Below are 17,993 nucleotides of genomic sequence, written 5' to 3'. Positions count from 1 at the left end.
TTCTCAAAGCTGTGAAAGACAGAAAGAGCTGGATTGACCACTGGCTATGGTGGCTCACAGGAAGCAAACACTGCTTAGCTTCCCAGCCAAGACCTCACCCATACTACCTGACTCAACTAGATGACTGGATCCATGTTATCCTGGCAAGAAAAAAACTCTAGGTTGTCAAAATAAGACTCATTTGAATCAGTAACTAGGAACTAGCTGGAAGCAACTGTAAACTGCTAGATTAGGAACAATGAGGACAGAAAAAGAAAACACAAGAATAAAACTACACTCAGAATAAATTTGAAAACAAAATTTCAAAATGTAATCAGACACTTGAGAAAGACTGACAAAATCAACTCAGAAGAAATAAAAATAATAGGGAAATCAACAAATTAGGAAAGGAAAATTCCAAAAAAAAGAGAAACAAATTATTTTTCAATATACAAAGCAAGAACAGGAGAGTATAAAATAAAACTAGTTATATATCCTGGAATTTGGTAACTGAGATTAAAAAACCTCACAAACCCTCAACAGATGTGTCACGTTCGAGGCTCCTGGGTGGTCCTAGTTAAGCAGCTTCCCCAGGGGTAACTTCTCGTTTTTCATTTGGTTCATGTCAAAGATGAGTCTTAAGACACTGTCTAATGCTCAACAGATTATTCTCAACAGCTTCTCCTTTTTCATTTGATTCATGTCAAAGATGAGACTTAGACGTCATCTAATGCTCAATAGCTTATTCTATTGCTCAACAGCTTATTCTGACTTTTCCAAGATGAAGATGAAGATGAAAAGCAGGCCAGTGGCATGGGGCCGATGTAGTCAGATGACTGACTGACCAGGAGGGTCTCTGTCCAGAGACCAGTCTCAGAACTTAAAGGACTCCTCCCCCTTTCTTATATTTGTATTCAACCTAGGTGAGTTACCAGGTGTTTCTTTCATAAGGGAGTTTAAACAATTCTTGAAAGAGGAAGTCTTTTTTGTATATGAAAGTTGCATCCAAGGTAGCCTTGTTGCCTGGAAATCCCCAGCCCAAGTTGAAAAATCCCCAGGCCAATTGGAAATCCCTAAGCCAGGCTACATCATATTGTGAAGTGACACTTAGTGTTAGCCCTACTATGTGGCATACTGCTAAGTGACATGTAGTGTCAGCAAGACGGCTGAGTAAGCCTTATGACTATTATTAATCTTATATACAGGGTGTGTCTCTTATAGTATACTACAAGATGAAATAAACTTTAAACTGAGTATCCTTGAAGACATAATCAGTGAACTGAGAAAGAATACTAGGAATTTACCTAAAATATCAGATAGAATATAAAAGGATATTTTTAAGTGAGAGAATCATTTGGAAAGAGAATTCAGAACCTCAGCGTAAGTATAAGAGACATTACTGAAAATGAGAAACTACAAGATAAGTCATATTCAAAATATAATTACTGAATTCTCCAGAATTTCAAAAAAAAGATGAGCTCTCAAATGCATTTGTAAGTAAAAACAATTTAATTAGATATTAGTCTATATTTAGGCATATCATGAATGAGATTTTAGATTAAAATGAGGTAAATTTTTGAAAGCTACCAAATAGAGAAGAAAAAAATCTCCAAAGGGATAATAGACAAATTTTTCATCTCAACAATAATGAAAACATCTAATAAATTTGTAACAGACCTTTCTGAAGAAACCTACAAAATATTATAAAAGAAATGTAATAGATACCTAAAAGAATAAAGAAGTTCATAGATAAAAATACTTAAAGCTATATCTTACTCTATAGATTCTGTGTAATTTGAGTAACAATCTGAACAAATTTTTCACAACTTGAGATTGTGTTTTTAAAATTCAAAAGAAAGAATAAAAGCCTAACACTATTAAGGCAACTTGAAAAACATATACGATGAAGAAGTTGTCATACAGATTGTTAACCTTATTGGAAAATTAGAAATACTAAAAGAGCATAATAATTCTGCAAGAAAGGATTTTTAGAAGACAGCACTGGGAGAGGGGGAGGACAAATTAAAGAGACCAGAAGTACATGTGTCTGCATATGAGAACTTCAGCATAGAAAACATGTAGCAACATGAATTAGTAGGCAAAAGACGGGCTCATTCAATTTAAAAAGCATGGTGCTTTGGTTATTCATTTTGAGAAAAATGTGTATTAAATTCCTATATGAAAAAAAATTAAAGCTCTATGCTTGAAAAAAATTTAATCTTAGAAAAAAATGGAAATATATAACATAGATTTTCTTATAAAATATTGTAAAAAATGAAACAACAGAAAAGATTTTAAAATCACTGCATTAAAATTAAAATCCTCTTCTCAATTAAAAATACAATAAAGCAAATTTCATAGACAAGCCAGAGACTAAGAAAAATGTTTACAAGTACATAGTTTATAGAGAAATAATATTAAGAATCTAAAAATAACCCCAAAAATCCATGAGATAAAAGAAGTAAGTAACCTAACAGAAAAATGAAAGAGAACTATACATACGTAATTTGCACAAGAGAAAAAATTATGTTCCATGACTATGAAAAATACTTCACTAGTATTCAAGAAAATGCAAATTAAATAAGAAGAACTTTTCATATCATCAGATTGTCAAATCAACAAATTAATCCAATATACCAAGTCTGGTGAAATGGAATTTCTGAACATTGCTGGTGTCAATATAAACTAGTAGAACCATCTTGGATAGACGCTTAGTCCATTTTCATACTGCGATAAAGAACTGCCTGAGACTGTGTAATTTATAAAGGAATGAGGTTTAAATGACTCACAGTGCAGCATGGCTGGGAGGCCTCAGGAAACTTACAATAATGATGGAAGGGGAATTGAGGCACCTTCTTCGTAAGGCAGCAGGAAGAAGTGCCGAGTTAAGACGGAAGAGCCCCATAGAAAACCATCAGATCTCATGAGAACTCACTCATTATCATAAGGACAGCATGTGGGAAACTGCCCCCCTGATTCAATTACCTCCACCTGGTTTCTCCCTTGACATGTGGGTATTATGGAATTACAATTCAAGATGAGTGTCAGGTGGGGACATAAAGCCTACCCATGTCAGATAGCAAATGGGCAATATCTAGTAAAGTTCAAATAAACTCCTTCTTATTTGACATTCTGATACTAGTTTTCTCCACTAGCTTAGAAAATCTCTTTTCCAAAGACATGCATATGGAGATAGGTACAAAGATGACCATAGTCTTATAATAGTGAAAAATTGGAGAAAAATCCAAACAAACATCAGTAAAAAAGCAGACAAGTAAATGGGAAAATATTAATAAAAAGGAATACTATATTCATTTAAAATGAAGTAATAATAGGCGTACATGTATTGACATGAATTGATTTGAAGTACATAAAACGTTGAGTGAAAGTGACATATAGAGTAAACCTTATTTAATTTTAAAACAACATGTTATTACTGTATTAATGTCTGCATGTAGTATAATCACCAAAACATGAATGGAAAGGATACAAACCACAATCTAGACAGTGGCTAACTTTGGGAATGCTGGAGGAGAAGGAAATGAAGGAAATGAGGCAGTGGTCTTTAACTGTTACATCAGTCTTGACTGTATATGGAATGTTTTATTTGTTTAAAAATAAGCAAATGTGGCAAAGTGTCAACATTTGTTAAACATGGTAAGGTGTACAAATATGCTTGTTATACATTTTTACTATGTTCTAAGTATTTTATAATTTTGAGAATGCTTTTAAAGAATACACTGCTAAAAATCTTCTAATACATATGTTTTTTAATGTAAGGGAGTAGGAACTGCCCATACTACTATAACTTCATGTCTCTGGTAGTGTGAGGGAAGCTTATAATAGGAAAGGCGAAACTGGTATGAATGAGCCAAAGAGGTGCAATGTATACGCACAGAGCAGGTATCCAGTGTTAAGTGACATGATATTTCATATGATCTAATGGAATCCCACCTGGTTTCTACACAACTGCCTCTGTCTGGCTAGGTGTGACTTGTTTGCTGAACTTCTTGATGTAACTTTTGGAAGTGGTAAGAAGTATAAAGATTTTTGAGCAGAAAAGTAGAAGTTTTGAGGAAGTCTTCTGGACGTTTTTTTCCCTCTTTTTTTTATTTTGAGAAGGAATTGTGATTTTTTTTTAATTGTAAGGTCAGTGGTAGTCGTTAACTGTAAATCATTATCTCATTCTGTATTTTCCTTCATAATAAATAAACGAGATGAAAGTACAGATTATTTTTGTTGCTATAATTCAGTTTAAAAATTCATAATACTAAAATACTTCAGAACAAAATGTAATTAAAATGTTTACTTGTTATAGTTGCAGAGTAAGCTTTAATAAAGATATCATATGTATCAGTAACTTCAGCAGACTTGGGGGGTAGGTTGAGGTGGAAGAAGGATTCACTCATACTCTTGACAACTAATCTTTTATTACTGTTTTATCATTTTTCTCTTAAGGAGGTGGTAGTCATTGTGTGTAATGGTGGTAAACAATTTGTGGTGGTTTTGTTTCTTAGGAGTAGGAGGTCTGTTAAGAAGGTGAAGAAAAAGAGGAAAGAGAAAAAATTTGGGAGAAATTTACAGGAAACTAAGATAATATAGCTTGAAATACTGGGTCACTCTATGAATTTCTAATGACAAAATGAAGCTATTTTATTTTCTGTCTCAAAGCCAGTCCTAAAATCAAATATCTAGGATCTCTTTTTAGCTGCAACACAGTTACACAACTTCTGAGTAGTTTTCTTCTTCATCAGAAGAACTTGTCCACTAAAAATTACTCACCCACGTATTCTTCGTGTGTGTATGTGTGTGAATAGATGTGAATAACAGAAAAGAAGAAAATTTTTTTTCTGTCTCTTGTACTTTCCTTCTTAGCAAGAGTATTCATAGATCTTTGATTTTAAAGTAAACAAATAACCCTATATACTGTAATAGGATAGTTTTAAAAGAAAATATTTGGTATCGTGCCTGAATTAACCTTCTGCTATATAATTCCTAAGGACATTGAAGGGAAAGAATGCTTTCATGGATTCTTTCACAACCCCAAGCCTGACCAAGAAAAATCACACAGCAGAGGAAAGGAATTGGAGGAAGGAAGCATTCCTGGGATGAACCCATCAATAGGAAGCTTGTTTAATTCATTGTCCAAATAGGGGCACTTTTGAGAATGAAAGGGGGTACTAATCAGAAGGGAAACCTTACAACAACACTGTCCTGAGAAAACTGGGACAGATGACTATCCTACCTATTAGCACTCAAACAATCCTAAAATTTGTATTGAAAAAAAAGACCCCAAATAGTTAAAGCAATCTTGAACAAAAAGAACAAAGCCAGGAGTATCACACTACCTGATTTTAAAATACACTACAAAACAATAGGAACCAAAACAGCATGACAGTGGCATAAAAGCAGACATGTGGACCAATGAAAGCATAGAGAAGTCAGAAATAAATCTGTACATTTACAGCCAACTGCTTTTCAGCAAAGGTGTTAAGAACATACAATGGGAAAAGGAGAATCTTTTCAATAAATGGTGTTAGTAAAACTGAATTTCCACATGCAGAATGAAATCAGATGAATATCTCTAACTATATGCAAAAATCAACTCAACATGAATTAAATAATTAAATGTAAGACCCAAAACTATGAAACTGCTGGAAATCAAAACAAGGAACAGCTCCATGACTTTGGCCTAGGCAATGATTTTTTTTGGATATGGCCTCAAAAGCATAGACAACAAAAGCAAAAATAGACAAATGGGATTACATTATACTAATAAAACTTCTTCACTGCAAACAAAATAAACAGAGTGAAAAGACAACCTATGGATTGGGATAAAATATTTGCAAGCTATTCATTTGATAACAGGTTAACATAAAAATATATAAGGAATTCAAACAATTCAATAGGAAGAAAGCAAATAACCCAACTGGACACTGAGCAAAAGTTTGGATAGACTTTGCTCAAAAGAATGCATACAAATGGCCAACAGGTACATGAAAAAAGGCTCAACATCACTCGTCTGGGAAATACAAATTAAAACCACAGTGAGACGTTATCTCACACTTGTTCGAATGGCTATGATAACAAGTGTTGTGCAGAATGTGAACACTGCAGGACTGTAAAATAGTACAGCCATTATGAAAACCAACATGGCATTCTCTCAAAAAATTAAAAACAGAACTATTGTATGATTCAGCAATGTCATTACTGAATACATATCCAAAGGAAATAAAATCAGTATGTTGAGGAGATATCTGCACTCCCATGTTTATTGCTGCACTATTCACAATAGCCAAGATATGGAATGAACATAAGTGTCCATCAACAGATGAATGTATAGTGAATATATGGCATTGTATATACACATACACGAACACACACACAAAGAGAGAGTGAGAGAAAGGATGGAATACTATTCAGCCATAAAATGAAGAAAATCCTGCCATTTGTTACAACATGGATGAATCTGAAGGACATATGTTAAGTGAAATAAGCCCAGGACAGAAAAGCAAATATCATGTGATCTCACTCATGTGGAATCTAAAAACGTTGATCTCATAGAACTGGAGACTGGACTTGTGGTTTCCAGGGTCTGGGGAAATCGGGTGTGGGGGTTGAGGAGATGTTTGTCAAAAGAAGGGAGGAGAGGGAGGATCCAAGATGGCTGAATAGGAAGAGCTCCAGAGTGCAGTTCTCAGTGAGAACAACGCAAAGAGTGAGTGCTCACCACATTTCCAAATAAGTTTTCACTGTTCACAGACCAGGAGATTCCTGGGCCGAAAAGTGCCATGAGTTTTCAGTGCGAAGGTTTCAACTGATGCCGGGTGGACGCACAGAAACTCACACAAGTCTGGGCAGCTGTTTTGACTGGTGCCTGGAATGCCTGGGAGACAGAGCTGCCCATTCAACTGAAAGGGAGGGGGCTGAGACAGGGAGCAAGGCAATCTGGCTCTGCAGGTACCACCCCCACAAAACAAGCAATCTGAAATGCTCTGGATTGAGAGTTTCTCAGAAAGTACAGCTGGACCCAGGATGGTACAGCTCAGTGGGGGAAGGGTGTACCCCCGCTACTGAGGCAGTCTGCCACTACCAAGGCAGTTCACATAGCAGCTGGGCAGAGCCTGCAGCAGCTCAGCAACGCCTCTGCTAGCAGACTGTGACTAGACTACTCCGTGCGGGGGCAGGACATCTATGATAAACGGCAGCAGCATGACAGGAACTTATCAACAAAGCTGACCTTCATAGGACAGAGCACCTGGGAAAAGAGGCAGTTATGAGTCCAGCTGCAGCAGACTTTAAAGTACCTGCCCAGCAGCTCTGCACAGGAGAGTGTAGATCCCAGCACAGCACTTGAGCTCCTATAAGGGACAGACTCTCTCCTCAAGCAACTCCCTGACCCCCGGAATAAAGAGATACCTCATAAATGAGAGCTCAGGCTGACATTTGGCGGGTGCCCTTCTGGGACAAGGATAGCAGACGAAGAAACCAGCAGCAACCCTTGCTGTTCTGAAGCCAGTGTGGGTGATCCCCAGGTGAGCCGGGTCTGGAGTGGACCTCCAACAGTCCTGCAGCAGAGGGGCCTGACTGTTAGAAGGAAAACTAAGAAGCAGAAAGAAATAGCTCAACATAAAGAAAAAGGACATCCACTCAGAGCACCCATCTGAAAGTCACCAACTGCAGAGACCACAGGTAGATAAAACCACTAAGATGGGAAGAAACCAGCACAAAAATGATGAAAACACCAAAAACCAGAACGTCTCTCTTCCTCCAAGGGATCACAGCTCCTCACCAGCTAGGGATCAAAGATGTAGGAAGAATGAATCTGATGAATTGACAGAAAAGGGCTTCAGAAGGTGAGTAATAACAAACTTCTCAGAGTTAAAAGAACATGTGCTAACCCAATGCAAAGAAACTAAGACCCTAGATAAAAGGTTAGATGAGATGCTAACTATCATAAACACCTTAGAGAAGAATATAAACGAATTGATGGAGCTGAGAAACACAGCACGAGAACTTCACAAAGCATACACAAGTTTCAATAGCTGAATCGCTAAGTAGAAGAAAGGATATCAGAGATTGAAGATGAACTCAATGAAATAAAATGAGAAGGCAAGATTACAGAAAAAAGAATGAAAAGAAATGAACATAGCCTCCAAGAAATATGGGATTATGTGAAAAGACCTAATCTACGTTTGATAGGTGTACCTACCTGAATGTGATGGAGAGAATGAATCCAAGCTGGAAAACACTCTGCAGGATATTATCCAGGAGAACTTCCTCAACCTAGCAAGGCAAACCAACATTCAATTCCAGGAAATACAGAGAACACCACAAACATATTCCTCAAGAAGAGCAACCCCAAGGCACATAATTGTCAGAGTCACCACGGTTGAAATGAAGGAAAAAATGCTAAGGGCAGCAAGAATGAAAAGTCAGGTTACCCACAAAGGAAAGCCCATCAGACTCACAGCAGATCTCTCAGCAGAAACCCTACAAGCCAGGAGAGACTGGGGGCCAATATTCAGCATCCTTAAAGAAAAGAACTTTCAACCTAGAATTTCATATCCAGCCAAACTAAGCTTCATAAGTGAAGGAGAAAGAAAATCCTATATGGACAAGCAATTGCTCAGAGATTTTGTCACCACCAGGCCTGCCTTACAAGAGCTCCTGAAAGAAGCAAGGAAAGGAACAACCAGTACCAGCCACTCCAAAAAGTACCAAATGGTAAAGAGCATTGATACAATGAAGAAAGTGTGTCAACTAATGGGGAAAACATCCAGCTAGCATCGAAATGGCAGGATCAAATTCACACAATAATATTAACCTTAAATGTAAATGGACTAAATGCCCCAATCAAAAGATACAGACTGGCAAATTAGATAAAAAGTCAAAAGTGTGCTGTATTCAGGAAACCCATCTCACATGTAAGGACACACATAGGCTAAAAATAAAGGGATGGAGGAAGATTTATCAAGCAAATGGAGAGAAAAAAAAAAGCAGGAGCTGCAATCCTAGTCTCTGATAACATGGACTTCAAACCAGCAAAGATCAAAAGAGACAAAGAAGGGTTTTACATAATGGTGAAAAGATCAATGCATCAAAAAGAACTAACAATCCTAAATATATACGCACCTAATACAGGAGCACCCAGGTACATAAAGCAAGTTCTTAATGACCTACAAAGAGACTTAGACTCCCACACAATAATAGTGGTAGACTTTAACACCCCACTGAAAATATTAGACAGATCAACAAGACAGAAAATTAACAAAGATATCCAGGACTTGAACTCAGATCTGTACCAAGCAGACCCAATAGACAGCTACAGAAATCTCCACCCCAAATCCATAGAATATACATTCTTCTCAGCACCGCATGGCACCTACTCTAAAACTGACCACATAATTGGAAGCAGATCACTCCTCAGCAAATGCAAAAGAACAGAAATGATAACAAACAGCCTCTCAATGTTTCCAGCAGGGTCAGCCCCCTCCTCTCTTGGAGTGTATTTGTACTTTCCCAATAAAACTTTTCTATATTTTAAAAAAAAAAAAAAAAAAAAAAAACAGCCTCTCAGACCACAGTGCAATCAAATTAGAACTCAGAATTAAGAAACTCAGAGCCCCACAACTTCATGGAAACTGAACAACTGGCTCCTAAACCTCAACAGGATAAACAATGAAATGAAGGCAGAAATAAAGGTGTTCTTTGAAACCAACGAGAATGAAGACACAACGTACCAGAATCTCTGGGACACATTTGAAGCAGTGTCTAGAGGGAAATTTCTAGCAATAAATGCCCACCAGAGAAGTGAGGAAAGATCAAAATTGACACACTGTCATCAAAATTGAAGGAGCTAGAAGAGTAAAATCAAAAAACTCAAAAGCTAGCATAAGAAAAGAAATAACTAAGAACAGAGCAGAACTGAAGGATCTAGAGACACAAAAAATCCTTCAAAAAGTCAATAAATCCAGGAGCTGGTTTTTTGAAAAGATCAACAAAATAGACAAACTACTAGCCAGATTAATAAAAAAGAAAAGGGAAAAGAATCAAATAGATGCAATAAAAATTTACAAAGGGGATATCACCACTGACTCCACAGAAATACAAACTACAATCAGAGATTATTACTAACAACTCTATGCACATAAACCAGTAACCTGGAAGAAATGGATAAATTCCTGGACACTTGCCTCCTCCCAAGCGTAAACCAGGAAGAAGTTGAAACCTTGAATAGACCAGTAACAAGGGCTGAAGTTGAGGTAGCAATTAATAGCCTACCAAAAAAAAAAACTACAGGTCCAGACGGGTTCACAGCCGAATTCTACCAGACGTACAAAGAAGAGCTGGTACTATTCCTTCTGAAACTATTCCAAACAATCCAAAAAGAGGGAATCCTTCCCAAATCATTTTATGAGACCAACATCATCCTGATACCAAAACCCAGCAGAGACTCAACAAAAAAAGGAAACTTCAGGCTAATATCCGTGATGAACATAGATGCAAAAATCTTCAATAAAATACTGGCAAACTGATTGCAACAGCACATCAAAAAGCTTATCCCTCAAAATCAAGTAGGTTTCATTCTGGGGATGCAAAGCTGGTTCAACATATTTAAGTCTATAAATGTAGTCCACCTCATAAACAGAACCAAAGACAAAAACCACACGATTATCTCAATAGATGCAGAGAAGGACTTTGACAAAATTCAACAGCTTTTTATGCTAAAAACTCTCAGTAAACTAGGTATCAAAGGAAGATATCTCAAAATAATAAAAGCTATTTATGACAAACCAACAGCCAAGATCATACTGAATGGGCAAAAATGGAAGCATTCCCTTTGAAATCAGGCACTAGACAAGGATGCCCTCTGTCACCACTCCTATTCAATATAGTATTGGAAATTCTAGCCAGAGAAATTAGGCAAGAAAAAAAAATAAAAGATATTCAATTAGGAAAAGAGGAAGTCAAATTGTCTCTATTTGCAGATGACATGATTGTATATTTAGAAGACACTATCATCTCAGCCCAAAATCTCCTGAAACTGATAAGCAACTTCAGCAAAGTCTCAGGATACAAAATCAATGTGCAGAAATCAGAAGCATTTCTATACACCAATAACAGAGAGCCAAATCATGAGTGAACTCCCATTCACAATTACTATAAAGAGAATAAAATACCTAGGAATAAAACTAACAAAAGATGTAAAGGACCTCTTCAAGGAGAACTATAAACCACTGCTCAAGGAAATAAGAGAGGACACAAACAGATGGAGAAACATTCCATGCTCATGCTTAAGAAGACTCAATATCGTGAAAATGGCCATACTGCCCAAAGTAATTTATAGATTTGATGCTATACCCATCAAGCTACCAATGACCTTCTTCACAGAACTGGAAGAAAACCACCTTAAACTTCATATGGAACCAAAAGAGAGCCTGCATAGCCAAGACAATCGTAAGCAAAAAGAATGAAGCTGGAGGCATCAAGCTACCTAATTTCAAACTATACTACAAAGCTACAGTAATCAAAAAAGCATGGTACTGGTACCAAAACAGAGATATAGAACAATGGACCAGAACAGAGGCCTCAGAGGCAACGCCACACATTTACAACCATCTAATCTTTGACAAATCTTACAAAAACAAGCAATGGGGAAAGGATTCCCTGTTTATAAATGGTGTTGGGAAAACTGGCTAGCGATGTACAGAAAGCAGAAACTGGACCCCTTCCTGACACCTTACACTAAAATTAACTCCAGATGGATTAAAGACTTAAACATAAGACCTAACACCAAGAAAATCTAGGCAAAACCATTCAGGACATAGGCATAGGCAAGGACTTCATGACTAAAACACCAAAAGCATGGCAACAAAAGCCAAAATAGATAAATGGGATCTAATTAAACTCCAGAGCTTCTGTACAGCAAAAGAAATAATCATTAGAGTGAACTGGCAACCAACAGAAGGGGAAAAAATTTTTGCATTCTACCCATCTGACAAAGGGCTAATATCCAGAATTTACAAAGAACTAAAGCAGATTTACACAAAACAAACAAACAAACCCACCCAAAAGTGGGAAAAGGATATGAACAGACATTTTCAAAAGAAGACATATATGAGGCCAACAAACATATGAAAAAATGCTCATCATTGCTGATTATTAGAGAAATGCAAATCAAAACCACATTGAGATACCACCTCATGCCAGTTAGAATGGCAATCATTAAAAAATCTGGAGACAATAGATGCTGGAGAGGTTGTAGAGAAATAGGAACACTTTTACACTGTTGGTGGGAGTGTAATCTAGTTCAACCATTGTGGAAGATAGTGTGGCACTTCCTCAAGGACCTAGAAATAGAAATTCCATTTGATCCAGCAATCTTATTACTGGGTATATACCCAAAGGATTATAAATCATTCTATTATAAGGACACATGCACAGGTATGTTCATTGCGGCACTGTTTACAATAGCAAAGACCTGGAACCAATCCAAATGTCCATCAACAATAGACTGGATAAAGAAAATGTGGCACATATTCACCATGGAATACTATGTAGCCATAAAAAACAATGAGCTTGTGTCCTTCATAGGGACATGGATGAATCTGGAAACCATCATTCTCAGCAAACTGACAGAAGAACAGAAAATCAAACACTGCATGGTATCACTCATAGGTGGGTGTTGGACAATAATAACACATGGACACAGGGAGGGGAGCATAACACACAGGGGTCTGCTGTGGGGGGGCAAAGGAGGGACAGTAGGGCGTGGGGAGGTCAGGGAGGGTTAACATGGAGAGAAATGCCAGATGTAGGTGATGGGGGATGGAAGCAGCAAACCACATTGACATGTGTGTACCGATGCAGCAATCCTGCATGATCTGCACATGTACCCCAGAACCTAAAGTACAAAAAAAAAAAAAAAAAAAAAAAAAAAAAAAAAAAAAAAAAAAAAAAAAAAAAAAAAAGGATAGGAGGAATAAGCTTGAGAGGTCTATTACACAACATGGTGAATATAATTTATAACATTTCGTATTTTTGAAAAATGCTAAAAAGAGTGGATATAAAGTGTTCTCAGCACAAATATGATAATGATGTGAGATAATGCACATGGTAATTAGCTAGACTTAGTCATTCCACAATGCATAGATACTTCAAAGCATCATATTGGACATGATAAATATAGTACATACAATTTTACTTGTCAATAAAAAAATAAGGATAAAAAAGAGCACTCAGAGGGGAGTAACTTTGTCTTCCTCCTTTTCCAGACCTTTGGTTTTCTTTAGATGTGGAAAAAGGGGACAATTTCCACAAATTCTGGGAAGGCAGCTATCAAGGGCAATGCAGATATGGTGCTTTAGCTAGCTGCAATTATAATCCACTGGGATTCATATGAAAAAATACAAAATGCACAAGTGTTCAGGGTAAACTCCATGATGAGACATAAATTTGAAATGCAAATCGAAAGATGGACAAGTTTTCCAAATGGGTTATAAATCCAGGTATTCAGCTTAGGCAAAAGGAAACTACTTGGAAGCAAATTTCTAGACCCAGATTTAAAGATGAAAGGAAAGGTCTGGAAAAGGGTGCTGCCCAGTGCTTCTCAAAGTTTTATCTAGATAAGAACCACCTTGTGAGCTTGAAAATGCTGATTGATTCAGTGTGTCTGGGGAAGGGCTTAATGTCCTACCTTTCTCACAAGTACCCAGATCATGCTGAAGCTGCTGGTTCATGTACCACCCAGAGGGGCAAGTTCATGTACCACCCAAGAGAAGTCGAAATGCACAATCTAAGTGTTGATTCTTGAATGAGGAAGAAAGATTTGAAAGGGGAAGCAAACAGGCAACATTTTCCCTACCAGAGATTTTACTCAAATGCTGACAAAAACCGAGGAGGTAAGAGAATGAATGAAGTAATGTAGTAGGACCGTATAGAACTGAAAAAATACAAGTCAATCTCTAAAGGAGACCCTGGATAACCGTTGCCATGGAAGAATATGATCCCAATGTTACCAAATATCTCAGTTTGTTAAGAGAAGCCAGAAATTCAGACTTTATTTTTAGCATTAAATCTGCTGGTGTGTAAGTCCTAACTCAGATTAAGTACACACACATATAAAACATTGTGAATCGAGTACTTAGAATTGCCTTGCTAGACTTGGCCATCAGCTTGCGACTGCTATATCCAAATAATCAAACACAGCCAAAAGGTCAAGAATGTGAGCACAGGTAGGTAGAAACTAGCACATGAAGGATCTGGGGGCCTGCTGGTTTACCAACTGGCTGAACACCATGAATTAGAGTTCAGAAGTGTGATGAGGAGCAAGGGTCAAAATTCAAATATCAAGAAAGTGTGTAAAGAAGACTCTTTGGAGTTAGAGAATTGATGTCAGGAGGTATTGTGGTAAGACATTATAGTCAAAGTGGAGGTGGATTTCAATGCAAAATGAAGATTCTTCAGTTTTTTTCAATAAACAACTAAAAGTCACTGATTCTTGCAGTCTGGGCCAGGTAATAATTTGATTCTTGAAATTTTGCTTTTGATTCTGTCACCAAAGTTGTGGCATCTCAGTGGACTATGACTCTCCAGCCAAAGACCCATGTTGACATGAATGTTCAACACTTATGGCAGTGGGTATACATGGTGAACAGAATCAGCTAGCACACACTATGTATTCTATTTAATTTTTGATGTTTTAGCAGACCCTTATGGATTGGTGTTACAGATAGTTGTCAGGGTGGCTAGACCCATAATCTGGCTTTATGCAAAGGAGTGCCGAAAGCAAAATGGATTCTTGGAAAGTGATCTGATATTGGAATAGTCTTGCCTGCAGTGGAGGAAGTGGGTGGAGGCAGAGGGGCGGATTTGAGAGATAAAACGACTGTGAATAAATAGGATCAAGAGAGTGGCTGATTGTAACTAGAGAGCAAGATGTAAAGGTGCCCATTTTATCTCTGCAACCTAGCTTCTTACAAGTAGGATGGAAAACAGTAGTAAGGAGAGATTTTCAGGTTATCCATGTGTTCTCATTAAGAGAAAATGCACAACATTTCTTCCACGCTGGAATTTTAGATTAAGCTAGTATTCACCAATTCTCTCCAGAGCTGTTTAGAAAGATCCAGTCAAGGCTCAGCTTTGTTCTGTTGTCCTATTCTTTGTCAAGATGATAGAAGCAGACTCTGTAAAAAAGTGTCAACATCAAAACACTTTTATTCTTTCTCCTTTAAATAGATAACACAATAAAGGTATTACTTAATCCTGGCTTATTAAAGATGTCTTAGAAACCCACTGGAAGTGTAGGGATGCTGGTCAAGTAAACCCCAAGCCCCATGGACTCACCCTGAGGCAGGTGAATCAGAGAGCAGCAGTGCTAGACAGAAATAAAAGCTTAAATAAATAACTTCATTCAACCTAATCAGCAGTTCTTGTAAATTTTTCAAATGCAACTCAGAGTTTGCAGAGAGTAAGCAATGTGAGAGCAAAACAGCGCCATTTCATAGCTGCTAACTTTCATTAAATACTCAGAACATTCCAAGTGATTTCATATCAAAGTTGTCTATATAAGTCAAATACAATGATAAATTTTGACCACCTCTTAACAATCCCCTAAAACAGGAACCTATAGTTTTATACTGAGCAAAGCAATGGATTCTATTAAGAGTAGCATTCAGGCTCATGTATGCCACACAACTTGTCATGTCTTTCCTCTGAGACACACTACTTCAAAGATTTTGCCTGGGTTGGTTTTCCCCTTTTAGTTAGGAGAGGAAGGCAGGAGTGCTTGGGTCCCACCCAACCAGGCACCAAGGAATGCAGTTAAAAGGCAGGTGTCCTGCCCACAGGGGAAAGGCTGTAACTTGGCTATTTCTGTACTCTGGAAGTATGGGGGAATGCATTTTATAGGCCAAATAAAGGTCAGAAAAAACATCTATATACACTAATATGAGCAAGAAAATGGACTAGATGATGTTATCTATTTTGAGGGAAATGTGAAATAAATGTGATGAATGGGGTTTATTTCTGTCTTTTGTTTTTTTATGTTTATTTGTGGGCGACGGAAGATCCGCTGGGGAGTCTTGGCCAGCAAGAGGGTCCCAACCTGAAAGAGGGCATGTACCGAAATAAAGAGAGACAGAAAAGCTGGGGTCTGGAGGACTGAAAAGGCAATGCCTAAACAGCGAATTTATTTTTGTCCAGGGTCTCAATATATACCTTAAGATCAAAGATGTTTAGGTGTTTATACAATCAACAATGGAAAGTTACAAAATATAAGATCACGAAAACAATCTTAAGCATGACATTCAAGGATCATAAAAGTGGGCAGGTGGTATGCTTTATCTGTTTTTACCAAAACACACTTTTGTAAATAACAATACCTAAGAGTCACAAGCTAAGCCATAAAGTCATTATCTAGGGTTCAAGGCGGTCATGCGGATAAGGTTAAGCTTCTTAAAAAACAAAGTCGTAAAGTTCATGCAGAGGCCTAGTGGAGACATAATGTCTGACAAAATGACATGACCCTTGCCCAAGCGTCATTGCAGTCAGAAGTAGAAACCTTTGCAACATCAGTCATTTCTTAGTTCCTTCTTTCCCATAGCTTGACTGCCTCCAGCAGGAAACTGTGTTTGGGCTCAAGCTCACCATCTGGTGAGGCCCACACATTAGGGGGGCCTCTCACGGGAGCGTTCCCCACATTTATTAAATTTTGCTTCTTAGGACTTCTAAGAAATGACTATTTGAAGACAACTCAAAAATGCAGAGGTCTTGGATCTTCTTACTTTCTCTGTGACATGGCTTTATTAAGCAAACATGTTGGTGTTGAATGCTGGCTCTCTAGCCTCATGATATCATCTTTTGCTTTGCCTTTGTCCTTTCCAGGAAGCAGAATGTGCCTACACACTCTTTGTTGTTGCCATATTTTGGCTTACGGAAGCTTTGCCACTGTCGGTAACAGCTTTGCTACCTAGTTTGATGTTCCCCATGTTTGGGATCATGCCTTCTAACAAGGTAAGTCCTCTTGCCAATGTCATAATCTGATTCCCTGTTTTGTACTGAGACCTCCATTGAGAAAAGTTATTTTTAAAGGGAGCACTAATCCTGTTGGTAAGGTACCAAACTTTCAACTGTTTCTCCTCTCTGGCATTCTGCATGTGTGTTCACCTTCAGAGAACGAACATAAGCTGTGAGTTCTTGAGTCAAGCATGTCAGTAGGAGAAATGCATGGCCCCTCTTCTCTCACCAACATCTAGGCCTGGCGCCTCCCTCTCAAAATCAGGAAAACTGGTTGGCATCCTCCATAAGCATTTTCTATTCAGCGGAATTCAGTCTCACAGTGTTGTAAAAACAATTTTTGTTTTTAATGAAGAAAAAGTTTCCCTGTTTTCCAAAAACCTGCCATTTCAAAAGACAAAGCCAAACTAACTTTCATGTGTATCTCCACTGTGTTCTTGTTGAGAGGAGTTTATTCATGCTAAGAGGTGTTTCTTAGTTCTATACAATCTAAGAGTACCCACCTGAAGAAAGTGGATTTGGTTTCCCAAATGCATTGAAACCAGTCTCCAGCCACCCAGCAAACAACTATCTAAACAACAGCTGAAACAGTCTCAAGAAAGATGTTAATTTCGAGATGTCAGTCAGTGCAGTTTATCACCTTTGGACTTCTGTCTTCTGTCTGGGTCCAACATTGCTCTCTGGAGGCTCACCTGTCTTTCATTTTCTTTTTAGCTAACCCTTGATTACATTTCTTCCTGTGAGAGGAACTGTTCTCTTCTTTTTTCATGTCCTTCTTCCTGATTTTGGAGCCCTAGTCAATCTTTTTGCATTTTCTTATTCTCTCTGCTCCTCTTTTCTTACTGAATTTGCCCCTCCCACCTGACTTCTACTCTTTTCTTTCTAATGGCCATTGATTTGGAAGAGTGTGGTCAGGTCTATACTTTAGTTCCTCTTGCCCCCAGGTTGAGACTCTGCTGCCCCATGAAATCTGAGAGCTATAATCTGTTAAGGAT

At 37.7% G+C, this 17,993-nt stretch overlaps 1 protein-coding gene across 1 annotated transcript in view; it reads left to right on the top strand.

Annotated features, from left to right (window-relative positions):
* Nucleotides 1–17,993, top strand: part of SLC13A1 (solute carrier family 13 member 1) — a 98,346-nt gene that overhangs the window by 8,742 nt on the left and 71,611 nt on the right. Inside the window, exon 2 of the mRNA XM_017507637.2 lies at nucleotides 16,867–16,995. Within this exon, the coding sequence (XP_017363126.1) occupies nucleotides 16,867–16,995 (129 nt within the window). The remainder of the gene's footprint in view (nucleotides 1–16,866; nucleotides 16,996–17,993) is intronic.

This window comes from Cebus imitator, unplaced genomic scaffold, assembly GCF_001604975.1.
Source record: "Cebus imitator isolate Cc_AM_T3 unplaced genomic scaffold, Cebus_imitator-1.0 Scaffold381, whole genome shotgun sequence".
Taxonomy (NCBI): Eukaryota; Metazoa; Chordata; class Mammalia; order Primates; family Cebidae; genus Cebus; species Cebus imitator.
This window is presented reverse-complemented; position numbering and strand designations above follow the sequence as displayed.